Source organism: Anneissia japonica, unplaced genomic scaffold, assembly GCF_011630105.1.
Source record: "Anneissia japonica isolate Jap-2015-1 unplaced genomic scaffold, ASM1163010v1 scaffold287748_len1686314_cov196, whole genome shotgun sequence".
In the NCBI taxonomy this organism is placed as follows: Eukaryota; Metazoa; Echinodermata; class Crinoidea; order Comatulida; family Comatulidae; genus Anneissia; species Anneissia japonica.
Window position 1 is genome coordinate 1,050,031 of NW_022727190.1, and position 16,945 is coordinate 1,066,975.

A 16,945-nucleotide genomic window follows, 5' to 3' on the forward strand; every position below is an offset into this window, starting at 1 on the left:
GTCGGTGACTGCCGCCGATAGGGTGAGCGATTATATGGAAATCGAGCTTTACCCTGACTATCGCACATAATGGGTTCCCTGAGTGGGCGGGGTCATGGGAAGAAAACGTAATGTTATTTTAGACTTGGTGGGGCGTGGTAGTAGTCATGAGGTTCTCCTAGCTTCGTAGAGTTTTGATTTTTCTAGATGCGGAGAAATGCACTTGTGCATTACGAGACTTTTATTGATGAATGAATACACACTGAATTAAAAGATTTCCCCCATTTTAGCATTCTCGACTGTCATGAAAATATCATATATCTAAAAAATTACATTATATGCATGCTTGGAAGCGGAAATTTTAACCTAAAAGTTTGATATATGTTTCATGTTGTTTGTTGAATGGTCTTTAATGATATTATATTCTAATATGACCACAACATGAGGAAGAACACTTTGTCACCTATATTTCCTTAGGCCTAAATCATAAGGAAGTTATAAGGAAATTATAATTTTTATGCATGCACCGACGTGGGAATTTTGTTTTATGTTGTTTGCTGAATGATCTTCTTGAAAAATATAACAGTCTAATATGACCACAACACAAGGACGTTCATTGATCGTTAAATGTTTAGTAGATAGTACAGAGAATTATGATTGTTTATTAAAATCATTATACACATAGGGTCGGTGGCCTGTGGATTTTCGTACGAGAACGCGTAGGCGTTACTCCATGCTGAGCATGGATAGTGTTCTATAGCTGGGTACTACATTCCGGCTAAAAAAACTCTGTCTTTAGGTCTCGGTCTGTTCCAGGTACCGATAATATACAGATTTCTCTTATTATAAAGTACAAGTTATGTTTTAGACACCCCTGGGGCGGAGGATCTGGCGGTAGGGGGTGCGTGAGGGTCCACCTCACTGCCCCCACCATGGTTGGGGCTGAGGGAATAGACATTTTTGAGAATAGTGGCCTCTCAGGCGTTGATCCAGAGTCTTAGCTCGGTTTCCAAGAATCGTTCACCCTATCGCCGACAGTCATGTCAGTTGTGGTTCACAGACGAATCAGGGTGCCTTTGCGCAGGGCAGCTAGCAATGTACCCTGATTCTTCTGCGTCTGCAACGAATTCGGAAAAGTAGAACCAGGTTCGACCTTCCCGATAACTGTCGGTGAGTGTTGCCGATAGGGTGAGCGATTATATGGAAATCGAGCTTTACCCTGACTATCGCACATAATGGGTTCCCTGAGTGGGCGGGGTCATGGGAAGAAAACGTAATGTTTGCTCAGTTGTTCCGTCGCTGGAAGATTATTTTAGACTTGGTAGGGGCGTGGTAGTAGTCATGAGGTTCTCCTAGCTTCGTAGAGTTTTGATTTTTCTAGATGCGGAGAAATGCACTTGCGTGCATTACGAGACTTTTATTGATGAATGAATACACACTGAATTAAAAGATTTCCCCCATTTTAGCATGGACAATTAATAATTGCGATGATGATGTTAATGATGGGATGATGATGATAAGGAGGAGAAGGCATTGTAGCAGGTGACGACAGGCTCCTGTGCAAGGTTAATTAACAGGCCCTTTGATATGAGTGTCAACCGTGGCCCGTATCCCGAATTCGTCATCACATTTTCAATGCACACAATCGGACAACAGTAATTATCTATAAGTTATATAATCAGTACATTCTCGACTGTCATGAAAATATCATATATCTAAAAAATTACATTATATGCATGTTTGGAAGCGGAAATTTTAACCTAAAAGTTTGATATATGTTTCATGTTGTTTGTTGAATGGTCTTTAATGATATTATATTCTAATATGACCACAACATAAGGAAGAACACTTTGTCACCTATATTTCCTTAGGCCTAAATCATAAGGAAGTTATAAGGAAATTATACGTTTTATGCATGCACCGACGTGGGAATTTTGTTTTATGTTGTTTGCTGAATGATCTTCTTGAAAAATATAACAGTCTAACATGACCACAACACAAGGACGTTCATTGATCGTTAAATGTTTAGTAGATAGTACAGAGAATTATGATTGTTTATCAAAATTATTATACACATAGGGTCGGTGGCTTGCGGATTTTCGTACGAGAACGCGTAGGCGTTACTCCATGCTGAGCATGGATAGTGTTCTATAGCTGGGTACTGCATTCCGGCTAAAAAAACTCTGTCTTTAGGTCTCCGTCTGTTCCAGGTACCGATAATATACAGATTTCTCTTATTATAAAGTACAAGTTATGTTTTATAAAGAAGTATAGTATAGTAAGTCATGTTTTTAACACAGGAAACTCTCATATGGTAAATAAAACAATGCTAGTCCAGAGTATTACTAGTACTACTGCACTGTAATGCATACCTATTTTAATACACTACTTAGATAGGCTTTTCTTTTTCCATCTTGATTTCAGAGGTCAAAAACATTTTTCAATTTTTTTCAATCATATAATGGTGTAGACTAGTCTTTTAAGAACATTTTGCTGGAAAATTTGTTGGATACGACGCCCCGTTATGGAGTTATGATTTTTTAAATAACATGATGTCAGAAAATCAGCCCAAAAGCTTATTTCTGTTGGTTATGCACCGCTGATTCGCAATGTTTGTCATCACTTCACGATGTCTACCGCTTCGTGAAAAAGGCCTATATTGAAACAATAATGGCAGTGTATAATATTGACGTAACTTAAAATATTAAAATCCACAAACTTTTGTCATCAGTCTATAGACCTGGGCCTGTATTCTGGCTTCATGAAAGTGATGAAGAAATCCATTTTTGCTTAGGATACTTTAAATCTTTAAGCTTGCTCATTTTGCAATTTCGAAACTGATGACTTTTAATATTAATACAAACTATGCACAGATTTTCTCATCATGCATTTCTTTGTGCGAAATAAAATATTTATCACTTAATTCAATCATCAATATGAAAGTGGAACCACTGTATTTAGTTATGTATGTAAAGGATGTAAAGTGAAACAATGGTGTAATAATATTTTTTCAGCAGTTTCTTTTGCATTATTGTGCACTTTATCATTTCTCCACAGATACAACTTGAAGGAAGAACAGTTATTTATGTTTAGGTTGGCACATTATGATGTGTAGAGATGGTAGTGTGTTAGCATAGATCATCAATTGTAGTTTTACGATGCCAGCTGGAAGAAGATGGAACCAAATATTAGTGATGTTACTGGTCATGATGTTTCTTTTCAACACCTGGCTTATTAGGACCGTTAACTGGATGAGTAAGAGATGTGTTGTTAATATTATTTATTCGCCATTGCTAGAGATACAGTACCATATTTCTACCTCCATTTGCTAAAGGACGGTAAATGGCATTACGTCACCATCACCCAATAAAGTGTCGAGATGTGTGTGACGTTAATGTTTAAGAGCGGCATTGGCATTGCAGATCGCACACAGTGTCAGTGGTGTGACTAGCAAAGAATATGCTGGATTAGCCCCTAGAACCTTTAGTTCTGTAATGACTTTCGTAGTTAAGTTATTTTCTGTTGATTTTTCTCTTTGGATGCACCACCATTTTGGATGTGTGCCACTGTAATAAAAGTGATTCCAAATTAAAACTAAAAAAACTAAACTAAAAATTTTTCTTATAATACTGTGATTGATAAATAGGCATAAGGGTTTCACTCAGTAATAAGAGTCATATCATTTATCTATAGCCATATCAAGCAATGCCTGAATCCTCACTGGACCAAACTTTTGATGCAGGCCCATGCCTTGCTTAGCCTCTTCGCTTAATAAGAGAGTTGACATAATACTCAGTCTTTGGTCTAATATATTTATATGACAAAATAAAATAGGTAAATTTAAATACTGCATATTCACTATTATAACCTAGGCTTCTTGGACTAAAACATGGGATAGGATTTTAGGGGCACTATAGCCATATCAAGCAATGCCTGAATCCTCAAGACCAAACTTTTGACGTAGGCCCAGGCCTTGCTTAGCCTTTTCGATTTATAAGAGAATTGACATACTACTCAGTCTTTGGTCTAATCTACTAAAAAACTGAATACTGTAAAACTGTTAATAAGGCCTACTAGCATTTTATATACTGGTCCGTAGCACTGCTTTAAATGAGTCTGCAACAAAATTATATTTGGAAAATTTGACACTAATAATCGCGTGATTAGGGAAACATTCTCTTGATCGATGGATTTTGGCGGCAGAACGATGTTTACGATTGGGGGAATAACAGCGACCAAGTCTGCGTAAAGTTGGGTAAATGTACAGTTGCATGTGTATTCAAAGTGTATGATATTTTGGTCGCCGTCGGCATATTGTAAAGTTTGGTAATTTTGAGTACTGTTTATAACCTAGGCTTCTTGGAATAAAACTTGGGATGAGATTTTGGGGGTTGAAAACTTCATGTTGATGGTGACGTAATGCTATTTACCGTACCTTTAGAAAATGGAAGTAGAAATATGGTACCGTATTTCTAGCCACAGCGTTATTTATTTTATAGTTTATTTTTTGACTGATAATGGTTATTATGGGTAGTGCAATTTTACGGTTTGGGCTGTTTTTAGTGGTGCTTTGCACTTGTTTGCCCTCTCCATCACTGGCTACTGTCCTGCTGCAGCTTTTTTTGTCAGTGTGAATTCAAATAGACAATAAATAAATAATGATGATATAATTAATTTTAAAATACAGGTTTTCGGACTGGGGTTTCCATGGTTTTTAGCAGCTTTGGTCACTCATTAGAATAATAAAGATTTTAAGACATTTGTTTATTTGGGACCATAGAACAGTTGTCTTTAATTAAAGATGGTTCTTAATTTGAGGGGTCTTTCATTGGAGGGAGACCTGTATACTTTGTAGTGGCAGGTCCTAGTGGTGGTGATATAATGTGCGCCCACACATTGGATGTATTGATGATTGATGATTTAGTATAGCACTCAGATAATCAAAAAAATCAAATTCCTTTTTACAATCATGGTTTTTGTATTTATTGTATTTGCAGGTAAGCAGCCTTGTTTTTCAGAATCGTCCAAGATTCCAAATGACGATATCTTCAGGGATAGTCAGGTATGAACATGTTATATCGTCTTATAAAATCTGCATACGCTATAAAACTAAAAGAAAATGCATACTTTTGGAGTCTGTACTGAACCTAAAAAAATCGGCAATGAAAATATAAAGTCATGTGATATTTGTTATGGTGATTGTAATATTGTATGTTTTTGTGGTCATTATTTTTAGTCTAGTTTTGATATTGCTACAATATTTTACAATAAATTGATTGCTAACTAAATATATATATCAGTATCTTAGCATCATCATCATCCTTATAACCATGACCACCATGATCCATTATTATTATTATCTCCGCCAGGAGATACAGTATAGTGTATGTTTTCAGTTGTGTGTGTGTGTTGTGTTCAAAATATCTCAAAAACGGCTGCACAGATCCAAATGAAAGTTATGGGGAGTGTTGAATGAACGAACCAATGATGAGGTTATTAAAGTTTTGGTGACGATCTGGAGTAGGGTGTGGATATGAGGACCATTCAGAAGAAAATGCCCCAGACCAGATATTTTAAATAATCAACTGATCTGAATGGAACTTTCGTGAAATTGTAATCAATTTACAAGGAAGATTATCCAAGTTCGGTGACAATCCAAATTTGGGTGTGGATTTGAGGGGCATTAGGTCCGATACATAAATCACTCAAAATGAAACTTTCCAGAATAGTTTGTCATATATCAATGAAGAAATATTAAAATTTTGGTGATGATCTGAAGTAGGGTGTGGATACTCTATGAGGACCATTTAAAGAATATATTTATCCTCCATAGGCAGATACAATAACTATATAATGAATATTCAAGTTAATGCAATTACAGTAAATGTGTACAGCGTTTAGTGTGTACTAACTTCGCTTTTTTTGGGAATTGATTGGCAATTTTTTTAATGCAAATCTTTATATTTAAACATGTGATGCTAAAAACAAATATCCCATATTTCTATTATATTAATTTGACTAATTGCATAATATTTCCATTTCAACACCAATAATTGGCATGTATTTTTTTGGTAACAAGAGTAAAGCGTTCCAGTGTTTTTAACCAGAAGAATTGGCAGGTATACAACTAATGCAGTAAAAGGTGTTTCCAGTTGGCCGGGTTAGTTTATTATTTTTTTAAATAGGTGGTGGTTGGAAAGTAGGTGGGTTGTCATATTTTTTACAGTGTCAGTAGTTGAAAATATAATGCATCAATACTATATGTTTGCTTGAATTCTGTGTTCAAAACGTAACATGTGTAGTTAAAAGTAGGCCAACAGTGCCACGACTTACAAAATCTGAAAGTGTCCACTCTAAAAAATGAGTCCACGAAACCCAGACATAAAGTGGAAATATACCCCTCTTTGAAATAAAAAAGTGTTTGGGCAAGTTACTGTGTGTTTTTGAAGAGGAGTGGTGTGAGTTGGGGTAGTGGTGGTGGTGGTGGTGGTTAAGGTAAATTAGGAACATATTTTGGGAGATTTATTTTATAGAAAGGGATTTGCTATGGGTGGAATTATGCTCTCTACTGAGTGCTTTTGTTATTATTATTGTTATTGTTACTGTTATAGTATCATCTTAGCCATCAGTGTAATTGTTAAATTGGATCTAATAATCGTATTCTTATTAACATTTGATTATTATTTGAATATACTCATAATAATATTTTTGTTATTAAGCATTTTGTATTATTATATGTTAGTATAAATAGTAGTTAACATAGATAAAACTTAGGTTTATAAATATTTAAGCAATATTTATATATTTATTTGCCTGCCTTTTACTAAATTTGTTCATTGTTTTCTGCTTATTTTGTAAAACATTTAAAATAATTGCATCACTTAGATTAAATTTCTTTTCAACAGGTTAAATGGCAGGCAAGAATGCTTCCGAATGTCAAAGGTGAACATCTAAATTCAGAAGGTATGTTGCATAGTTACCAACCTGAAAGATTTTAAATGCGTGGCTACACCAGTTGGCCAGGGGCCGCAAGGGCCCCCGCCGGGGTCCGGGGTGGAGCCCCGGTGGACTCGGGGTATCAGTAACATAATCAATGTTAGTTGTGACAATGAATTTGCAAGACCACGTGTGCCTGCTAGATTCTACTAAGTGCATAGTTGGCTGGGATGTTATGGTCAAGATAGAGAAATTGTCTTTGTCAAACGAGACAATGAAAACTTCTAATGACTCAAGTTACTGCATGACCATTTCTATATTTTTAATAAACCAATTTCTTTAAAATACATTTTCCCCTGAATTTGTGATAATTTGTTATCACCTATAGACTTGTGCCAAATGTTTGACAAATTTGTGATCATGCATGTATTTCTGCAAAATGCAGGCTTCATCAAAAATCACTTTGAAATACGGGACTGTCCCGTATGATGTGAGACGGTTGGTAACAAAGATGTTGGGAAGTTTTTATCAGTTTAGTGTTGGTGTTAAAAAATTCTTTGAATGTCGTCGCTTTTCCAACTATTTCTTTCTTCCGTGCTTAATAATACTTTAGTATTTATATGCCTGAGTTGGTGGAGGTGGGGGAAGGTTTGACCTTTGTGGGACAAGTGCATAATCTTAGCAATGTTCTGATTAGTCATTTGTTAAGATTGACTGACACTGCATTCATAAGTCTTCCTACAAAATCCTTAAGAATAGTTTAATAAACTTGATTTTTGTATTTCTAGGTTTTTTAACAATTGGTATTCCTACTATACATCGTGAGAAAGGCTTCTACATCCTGGAAACACTACAGTCAATCATAGACAATACATCCGAAGAAGATAAAAAGATGATAATAATTGTTGTCTTTACTGCCGATTTTAATGCTACCTATAATCAGGAAGTTTCCCAACAAATTGGAAAAAGATTCTACAATTTTGTGGATTCAGGTTTAATCCGAGTCATCCAGGCTCCAAATGGCTACTACCCCACTTTCCAAAATCTTAAACACAATTATGGGGATAGTGAAAAACGTGTAATATGGAGAACTAAACAGGTTTTAGATTACGCATTTCTTTACCAGTACTGCTACAACTTAACTGACTATTACATGCAGCTAGAAGATGATGTAAGGGCTAGCCCGAAATTTGTGCAATCAATTCAAGAATATATAGTACTGAACATGAATGAGAACTGGAGTACTTTGGAGTTTTCTGAGCTGGGATTCATTGGGAAAGTCTTTAGATCGACAGATTTGAAGCGGTTCATGGACTTTGTACTCATATTTTTTCAAGACCAGCCAATAGACTACTTGCTTAAATATTTCAATGTACTCAATGGACAGAAGAAAACCTTACTTCGTGTTCCATCGCTTTTTCAGCATGTTGGAACTTTTTCCTCATTGCATGAAAAAGAACAACCATTGAAAGACCGATTCTTTGAAGAAAATGGCCGCACACACTTTGCAGATAACCCCCCTGCTGAAGTCTACAGTAGCATTTCCACCTTTAGTATGTATGCACCAAATTTAGCCTACACGAATGATCCTGGGTATTTTTGGGGACGCGTGCCAAGAGTCGGTGATGTTATCCTGGTTATTTTTCATGAAGCTGTGCGATTGAAACGTGTTGTATTTGAAACTGGATCATCTGGTCATCCGCACGATATTCTATACAGCGCACTTTTAACAGCCGGGAGGCAGGTGTTAAAATTTAATGAGAATTCCCCACCCACATGCCAAGATGAGGTAGAGCTGGCGGTTTTTAACAATGGCAAAATCGATGTGCAGGACATTGATGATGGAATCAAATCTGATGTGGCGTGTCTGAAGGTCTTGATAACTGGAAGTCAACCTAATTGGGTATTGCTCCGTGAAATAGATGTTTGGGTGAAAAAATGAACCACCAGTTTAATATATTTTTGTCGTCGTCATCTTCATCATCATTATTATATTAAAGGAGTATGAATTGAGAAATTTAAACATGGCAGTATACTGTATTTTTGGGGTTGTGTATTTATCATTCTTCAGTTTCAAATAAAAGAATGTACAGACAGTGTCATACTACGCAGCCCAACACAATTTATCGTTGGGGGACAGTCTTAAGCCGTCCTGAGAAATATTAAACATGTTTTGGCATTCTATGACGTGACTGCCCCCGTCGTACAACATCTGAATTGGCCTTTACCAATCATACACAATGGGGTGTATGAATCAGTATCAGTTATAAGTGCCTTGCCCAAGGATTTGATTCGGTGTGGGACTGTGGTAGCGGCAATATTTGATCAAAAAAGGGAGGGAGGGGTTTGAAGATGGCATTACTGATGGGCCCCAAATCCTCTGATGATAGTGCTGGTGGCAAGGCACCTAAAGCTCTGACAATTAAAGGGTTGAAAGGCTTCGAAAATATGTACCAACCCCAAAATACATAAAAAAAAACTTTAATTCGATGTATTGTGTTCTTCTTGGAAGGACCATCTCTCCCTGATAATGCCTGACCCTCCCCCAAGGGCTATCACTGGTGTGGGATTTAGACCATTGACCATGGTTGACAGCCATGATTACCACAGCTGTTCTGTCACCTGTTGTTGCCTGATAAAAAGCAATATTCCTTTTGAAATATAGAGATGATGATTATATTGAACTTTTTACATTATGTGCCTGAGGCCTATTTGCTAACTGAAAATGAATCCCTCCAAATGGTTGTACCTACTTTTGTAATGTAGAATTTATGATAGCAATTATTTAATACTTTATGAAATATTGTTCAATGGTACAGTATGTGTAATGTTAATTAGGTAGAGAGTGCAATTATCAAATTCATTCCAAATAGTAGTACTATTGTTCAGTGGCGTAACCAAGAGGCCTGAGGCCCTACTACCCTGGGGAAGTCACACTTCTTGTCATTTTTTTTTATGTCTTAGGCTTGTATGTTAATGTTTTATTACATGTCCTGATACTTTGAAAGGTTGATTTCAGGCAAAATAGAATACAGTATTGCTGAATGTTCCGGGGCACCCTTATGATCTGGGTCATGGCTTTAGCCAGTAACCTCATAGCTGTTGCGTCACTGCTATTGTTGAAGCCTGTAAGAGCAGCCTAGGTTAGTATTCATTCAATTGATCCCCAATCAGAACAGGGATAGTATTTGCTATATGGATAGTATCACATGCTGTCCTAAATGCATGTGTTCAGGTGTTTGTGCTGTTGTTTTGTTGGGACTTAGCCCTACTATTCAAAGTGAAACAGTACATTAAATGTTTTTTTTTTAAATTTATTTTAAGGGCTAATCAGATTCGTCATTTCTTAGAGTTTTTTGATTTGTTAATAGTGTATCATGAATTGCCTATAATGCTATCAACTAGAAAGCTTCATTGGTGCAATATACTGTACTGCCTAGGTTTGACTGAAAATGTAGAAATAATAAGAATTTTAAATATTGTTTATCTTGGGTTTATGGCTATCAACTTTCACACCTTGAAATACTTTTTGAATAAACAACATACTTTAAATTCAACTACTGAATTATATGAATATCTGCTTTATTTAATTTTTGATATGAGTTCTTTTTTTTGTAAAATAGTAAAGTGACAATGAACCTGTCTGGAAATGTTACACATAGTAATCAGAACATGTTATTCCAAAGTGATGGGCTAATCGAATGGCTGACCAGTTAAGGTCTGGATCCGAAATCTACAGCCATAATATCGGCTTGTTTCGAACGTAACATAATTGACTCATTTGCACTACTGTATCCATTACATCTTTCGAGACGATCGGTAGGGGGTTACCCCGGTGTACTGGTCCCATCTCACAGCCCCTACCCTCATTCAGTACGAAAATACACCGACAGGTGGTCTGTACTAGAATGGAAGAAAAAGATGATGGGAAGTAGGAATAGCACATTTGTCCCACAAACACAAATTTACAACTGAATGTTACATCAATCATAATTGCTCATAAGGTTATGCGCACCAGATTTGTAAATGGGGACTACCTTTGATATTTTTAACTAAGATAGAAAAATATCAAAGAAAATGGACGCATTAAAAATAGGCCTATGCGTTAGAGGGGCTGCTAAGAAATGGATGATATTTTTTTATGATACCTAATTTTAAGTCATCGTATCCTGGCGGACTGGATTTAGAATTCAATAATTCACAAGTATTGATTTCATCTACAATCAGTTGGTGAAAGGAATACAGAGCTCATGGGTGGTGATATGTTATTTAAATAATATTTAAAACCGTCTTTATCGATTATAGAAATTCCTGAAGCTAAATCAGTACCGACATTACGGAAACAATATTATTGAAACTATTAGAAATTAAATTAGGGTCAGAACAATCGATGGCGTTAATTTTCATATTTATGTTTTTATATTTATTTTCTTGTTCGACCCGGAAGATCATATAGGATATTCCAAGTTTTAAAGGTTATTTTTATTTCTATTCAATTCTTCTGTAAAATAAATCTTTTTTGGCATATCTAATCAGAGTGGTTAATGTATTATGGTAACGGGAAAGTTTATATTTATTTAAAAAAGTTAAAAAATAAAAGTTGGTTCTGAAATATACTTTTTGTAAAGTTTATTTTTACGATTTAGGCCTATAGATTTTAGAATAGTTTGTGTTATCCAGTTACGAGGAACACGATTGGGTTTTAATTTTCCACGATTTGATTGTAATGGAAAACATGTATTATATGCGTTAGTAATTTTGTCTGGAAATTTATTGTATGCTGTATCAGGCGATTGTTCAATTCAATTCAATTCTTTATTCCACAAATCAGTCACAATAAACATACTTTTTACATATCACTCTTTTTCAAGATAGGTGGATAAGGGTATCCCACCAATTGCTCTACATGTGAAACCCTTAAAAGCTAAACTAAACTACCTAGCTATATATACTGTCTCTTATACACATCTAGATGTGTATAAGAGACAGATTCAATTCAATTCAAAAATACATTTATTTTCTTCCATTTGCAATTGAATAACAGAGTTCATTAAAAACGATAGGTTTGTGAAACAAAATCAAAAGGCAGAGGGCACATGCCCGAGAAGATTTATAAAAAAAAAATCTTGTATTGGGCAGGCCTGAACACAAAATCACAAAAACACACAGAGATAAAACAAACAAACAAACAAACAAACAAACAAACACACAACACAAACACACACAAGCAAGACGAGTCACGATTAAATTAATTTTTGTATTGCGAGACAAGGTGATTCCTGAGTTTATTGGTAAAAGACTTCATGGAATCTGAGTTCATAATTGAGGATGGTAAATTATTCCAGTGTATCTAATATTGTGTTAAAAATAGTTGGTGTTATGATTAGGTATGTGAATATCATTTCTGGATCGAGTATGATAATTGTGAATGGAGTGATTTAGGGTAAACATATTACATAGATGGTTAGGGAGAATAGAATTAATGGCAGTGTATAAGAAAGTACCTTGTTGAATATGGTTATTATCAGGGAGTTTGAGAAGGTTTAAATTGGAGAACAGGGGAGAGGAGTGAGACCGTGGTGGAGCGCCAGATATAAGTCTAATAGCCTTTTTTTGTGGAGAACTTGAAGTCTGTTAATATTGGATAAATAAGTATTGCCCCAAACAATGTTGCAGTAGCTCAAATAAGGAAGGATTAAAGAGCAGTAAAGAATACGAAGAATATTAGGGCGTACAAATGGGGATAATCTAAAAATAATACCAAGGCTTTTTTAAATTTTGTTTTCAATTTCGTGGATATGTTTTTTCCATGATAGGCCACTTAGCTGACTGAACAGAGGGTTGTCATAATTATCGATAAAAATTTTAAAAGGAGTGGTATCAATACATTTTAACTTTTGTGGGGTCCCAAACAAGATGAAGTTACATTTGTTATGGTTAATTGAAAGTTTATTAGCAACAAAGTATTGGGACAAGGAATCAGATTGGAGTTGACAGTATCAAATAATGATTGGATATCATGGTCAGAATAAAAAAACAGTGGTGTCATCAGCATAAAGGAAGAAAATAAGTAAGTTAGAGGATTGGTGGATATCATTGATGTGCAAAATGAAAAGGAGTGGACCCAGTAAAGAACCTTGAGGAACTCCACAAGTGATTGGTCTGTAATTTGATATGAGGTAGAATATTTAGTACACTGGGTCCGGTTGGAGAGGTAACTTTTGAGAAGGGTAAGTGCGGGGCCACGAATTCCATAGCGAGATAATTTAAATAAGAGAATATTGTGATCAATTGTGTCGAAAGCCTGGGAGAGATCTATAAAAAGTCCAATTGCAAGATGGCGATTGCAAATGCATTAACAATTTTGTTAGTAAGATCAATAAGGGCCATAGATGTACTATATCCTTTTCTGAAACCGAACTGCTTTTCATAAAGTATGTCATATTTTGAAATAAATGAGAAAACTCGATTGTAAATTACCCAAGGCCTTCGAAAAAATTGATAGTATTGAAATTGGTCGATAGTTAGAAAGGTCAGATTTGATGCCCGATTTATAAATAGGGGTGACGCGTGCTAACTTCATCTTGTCTGGGAACACACCGTTAGTTAATGCAATATTAAATATATGACATAATGGACGAGAGATGAAATTAGCAATATATTTGATGGCCTTAGTATGGAAATCATCAATACCTGGGGATTTGATGGTTTTAAAAGAGGCAGGTATTTTAATCACTTCAGCCTCATCAACTGGGGCAAGAAACATAGTGTTATGGGTTGGGCTAGGAAGAAATTCTTTAAATGAGTTGTTAACATTGGGAATTTTGTTTGAAAGGGAGGGTCCAATTTCGACAAAAAATTTGTTAAAAGCATTAGAAATTATATCTGGATCATTGGTGAATTCTTCATCACAGTAAAAGGAGGTATTGGATTGTTCCCTACTTGTTTTATTGATTAAAGAATTAATGGTTTTCCAAGTTGCCTTGATATCTTTTTTATGTTTTAGAAATGTATTTTGGAAATATTTTTTTTGTATTTTTAATAATATAGTTTAATTTATTGCAGAATTCTTTGTAAGCTCTATCATTTTTAGTAGAGGGGCAATGAAGAAATTTAGCATATAACTTCTGTTTATACTTTATTGATTTCAGCAGACCATCTGACATTCATAGTTTAATCTTACTCGGCTTTTTGGTAGAATTCAGTAGAGGAAAATGTTTATCGTAAATTTTCTTTAATGTGGTTACAAAATTAGAATATGCTTTATCAGGGTCTTGACTACTTATGACTTCAGACCACTATTGAGTGGACACGTCGTGACGGAAATTTTCTAAGGTGGTGGAATTAATTTTTCTAAATTTAAAACTCTCTTTCTTATTTGAGCCACTTACAGCACGTGAAAAATACGAAATATTAAAAACAGGGAGATGATCAGTTATGTCGCTATAAATTAATCCGCTCAAATTAGGAAAGTCTAATTAATTAGTAATGATATTGTATGTATGTATATGTAAATATATATATGTATATGTAAATATATGTATATGTAAATGTATATATATATATATGTATATGTAAATATATATATATATATGTATATGTAAATATATATATGTAAATATATATATATATGTATATGTAAATATATATATATATATATGTATATGTAAATATATATATATATCACTCACTCGCCACTGAGGAAGGACTAGTGTTGTCCGAAAGCTCTGGTTCTATTTCTGGCTGTTTACTTACGTTTACTTTTTAGCTGTTGCTTATCATTTTTGTATCTCTACTGAGATCCAGCCATTGTTTCCCACAGCATTGTTGTTTTCCAGTATTTTGCCTTTTAATCTATATATATATATATATATATATGTATATGTAAATATATATATATGTATATGAAAATATATATATTTATATATATGTATATGTAAATATATATATGTATGTATATAAATATATATATATATATATGTATATATATGTATATGTAAATATATATATATGTATATGTAAATATATATATATATATGTATATGTATATATATGTATACATATATATAAATACATATACACACATGCACACATCTATACATATATGTAAAATAATATAAAAAGCATAATAAAGAAATCTTTCATCAGCATTTGACACAGTCGATCACCAAATTCTTTTACAACGTCTTTCAGTTTATTACAAAGTTTCTGACACTGGGTCCCCTTCTTTTTTACCTCCTTACTGATATAATAAAAAATCTTAATTTACAATATCATTTATACGCTGATGACTTACAAATTTATATTGATTTTAATCCCTCAGAATCAAATGAAATTACTGCTCGACTTGAAGATTGTCTTTGTAAAATATCATCCTGGCTTTCTCACAACATGCTACGGCTTAATCATACTAAAACTGAATTCATAATTTACTGCACTAAACACTTTCGATCTAAAATTAATATTTCTTCCCTTTCCTTTAAGTCTTGCACTATATTTCCTTCACATTCTGTTAAAAACCTTGGTGTTTACTTTGATGAATCTCTTTCTTTTAATAACCATATAAGTCACATTACTGAAACTACTAACTTTCACCTACGTAATATCGCTAACATCAGAAAATATATTCCAAAACACACAGCTGCCATATTAATAAATGCATTGGTCACGTCCTATCTTGATTATTGAAACTCACTTTTCTACTCCTTACCAAAAACTGCGATAAATCGCCTTCAACGTCTCTAAAATTCTGCTGCACGTATTCTAACACTTACTTCAAGACGCTCACATATATCACCGGTTCTTTATGATTTACATTGGCTTCGTATTGTATCTCGTATCAAATATAAAATCCTGTTATTAACATTCAAAGCACTTTTCACAACCAACCCATTTACTTTGTTGATCTCATTCATGCTTATGTCCCACCTACTTGCCTCCGTTCTTCAAATAAAAATCTTTTAGTTGTTCCTCGAATTACCATCAAAACATTTGGTTATACATCATATTCATTTTCTGCTGCATCCCTTTTGAATTTATTGCCCAAACATATTATCGAATCACCATCAGTTGTTGTTTTTAAGGCTATTATTATTAAATACCGGTATTGTTTTTAAATGAGAATTTATTTACCGCATATTTGACAATTTAGGGTAGGTAAACATCTTAATGAATTTTGTTTATATTATATAGGCAATTTGTATTTAATGTTTCATGTTCATGGAATACATCGTTCCATTCGACTGCCTCTATATTATTAATAATAATAGTAATAATAATAATTATTATTATTAATTGCCAATAAATGTTATTGGATTAAATTGAATTGATTATGCCTAATGTTTTTTTCTTGAATCATACCTTAGTAAGAATAGGATTTCTCTATTACGGTACTAGGTTGTGAACAGATGCATAAGAAATACAGGAAGGAAGACAGGATATCTTTATTAACGTTGCTCTTGTGGTTATCACATCTATTTCCTCAACGTTCTGTATAACCATATTAATGTGTTCATCAACAAAACAAAAACAAAAAACTCCGGCAATGAGCGGCAATATTATTTCTGTACTTCTACAGTACTTTTGAGGCCAGTTCCATTTTTTTCTTTTATTATTATGCCTACTTTTATTTCAAATTATCTGTTACGGTTGTTGGTAGCATAATATGATATATCATTAGATATATTTCATTTAATTAATGTTATTTAATTTGTGTAATTATCAGTATTAACATTATGTTAAATTGATTTATAAAGTATGCTTATCATATATGTTTTTTATGTTTATATTACTAACGTTTATAATACACCGAATGCAATTTCTTATTGTTTTAACTTTCTCTTTATATTGAATAGGCCTACTAGGTTGTGAACAGAATGACTATTGATAAGTATTCTTTGCTTAAGTATTTTTAATGTTTGCAATACTCTAATGTTGCTGTGTAGCACAACAAAAAGGGAATTTGAAATTACCAAAAACATTATAACGAATTGCACTATTACTGAGATATTATCTCGGCCCGTGACCGTGA

The 16,945-nt window shown here is 34.0% G+C and overlaps 1 protein-coding gene across 1 annotated transcript; it reads left to right on the plus strand.

Annotated features, from left to right (window-relative positions):
* Positions 1 to 3,015: 3,015 nt before the first annotated feature.
* On the plus strand, positions 3,016 to 10,480 carry LOC117113587 (alpha-1,3-mannosyl-glycoprotein 4-beta-N-acetylglucosaminyltransferase C-like). Its single transcript, XM_033256971.1, has 4 exons — positions 3,016 to 3,234; positions 4,977 to 5,041; positions 6,885 to 6,942; positions 7,704 to 10,480. The coding sequence occupies exons 1-4, from the start codon at positions 3,138 to 3,140 to the stop codon at positions 8,855 to 8,857; spliced, it is 1,374 nt and encodes a 457-aa protein (XP_033112862.1). The 5' UTR covers positions 3,016 to 3,137; the 3' UTR covers positions 8,858 to 10,480.
* Positions 10,481 to 16,945: the final 6,465 nt, after the last annotated feature.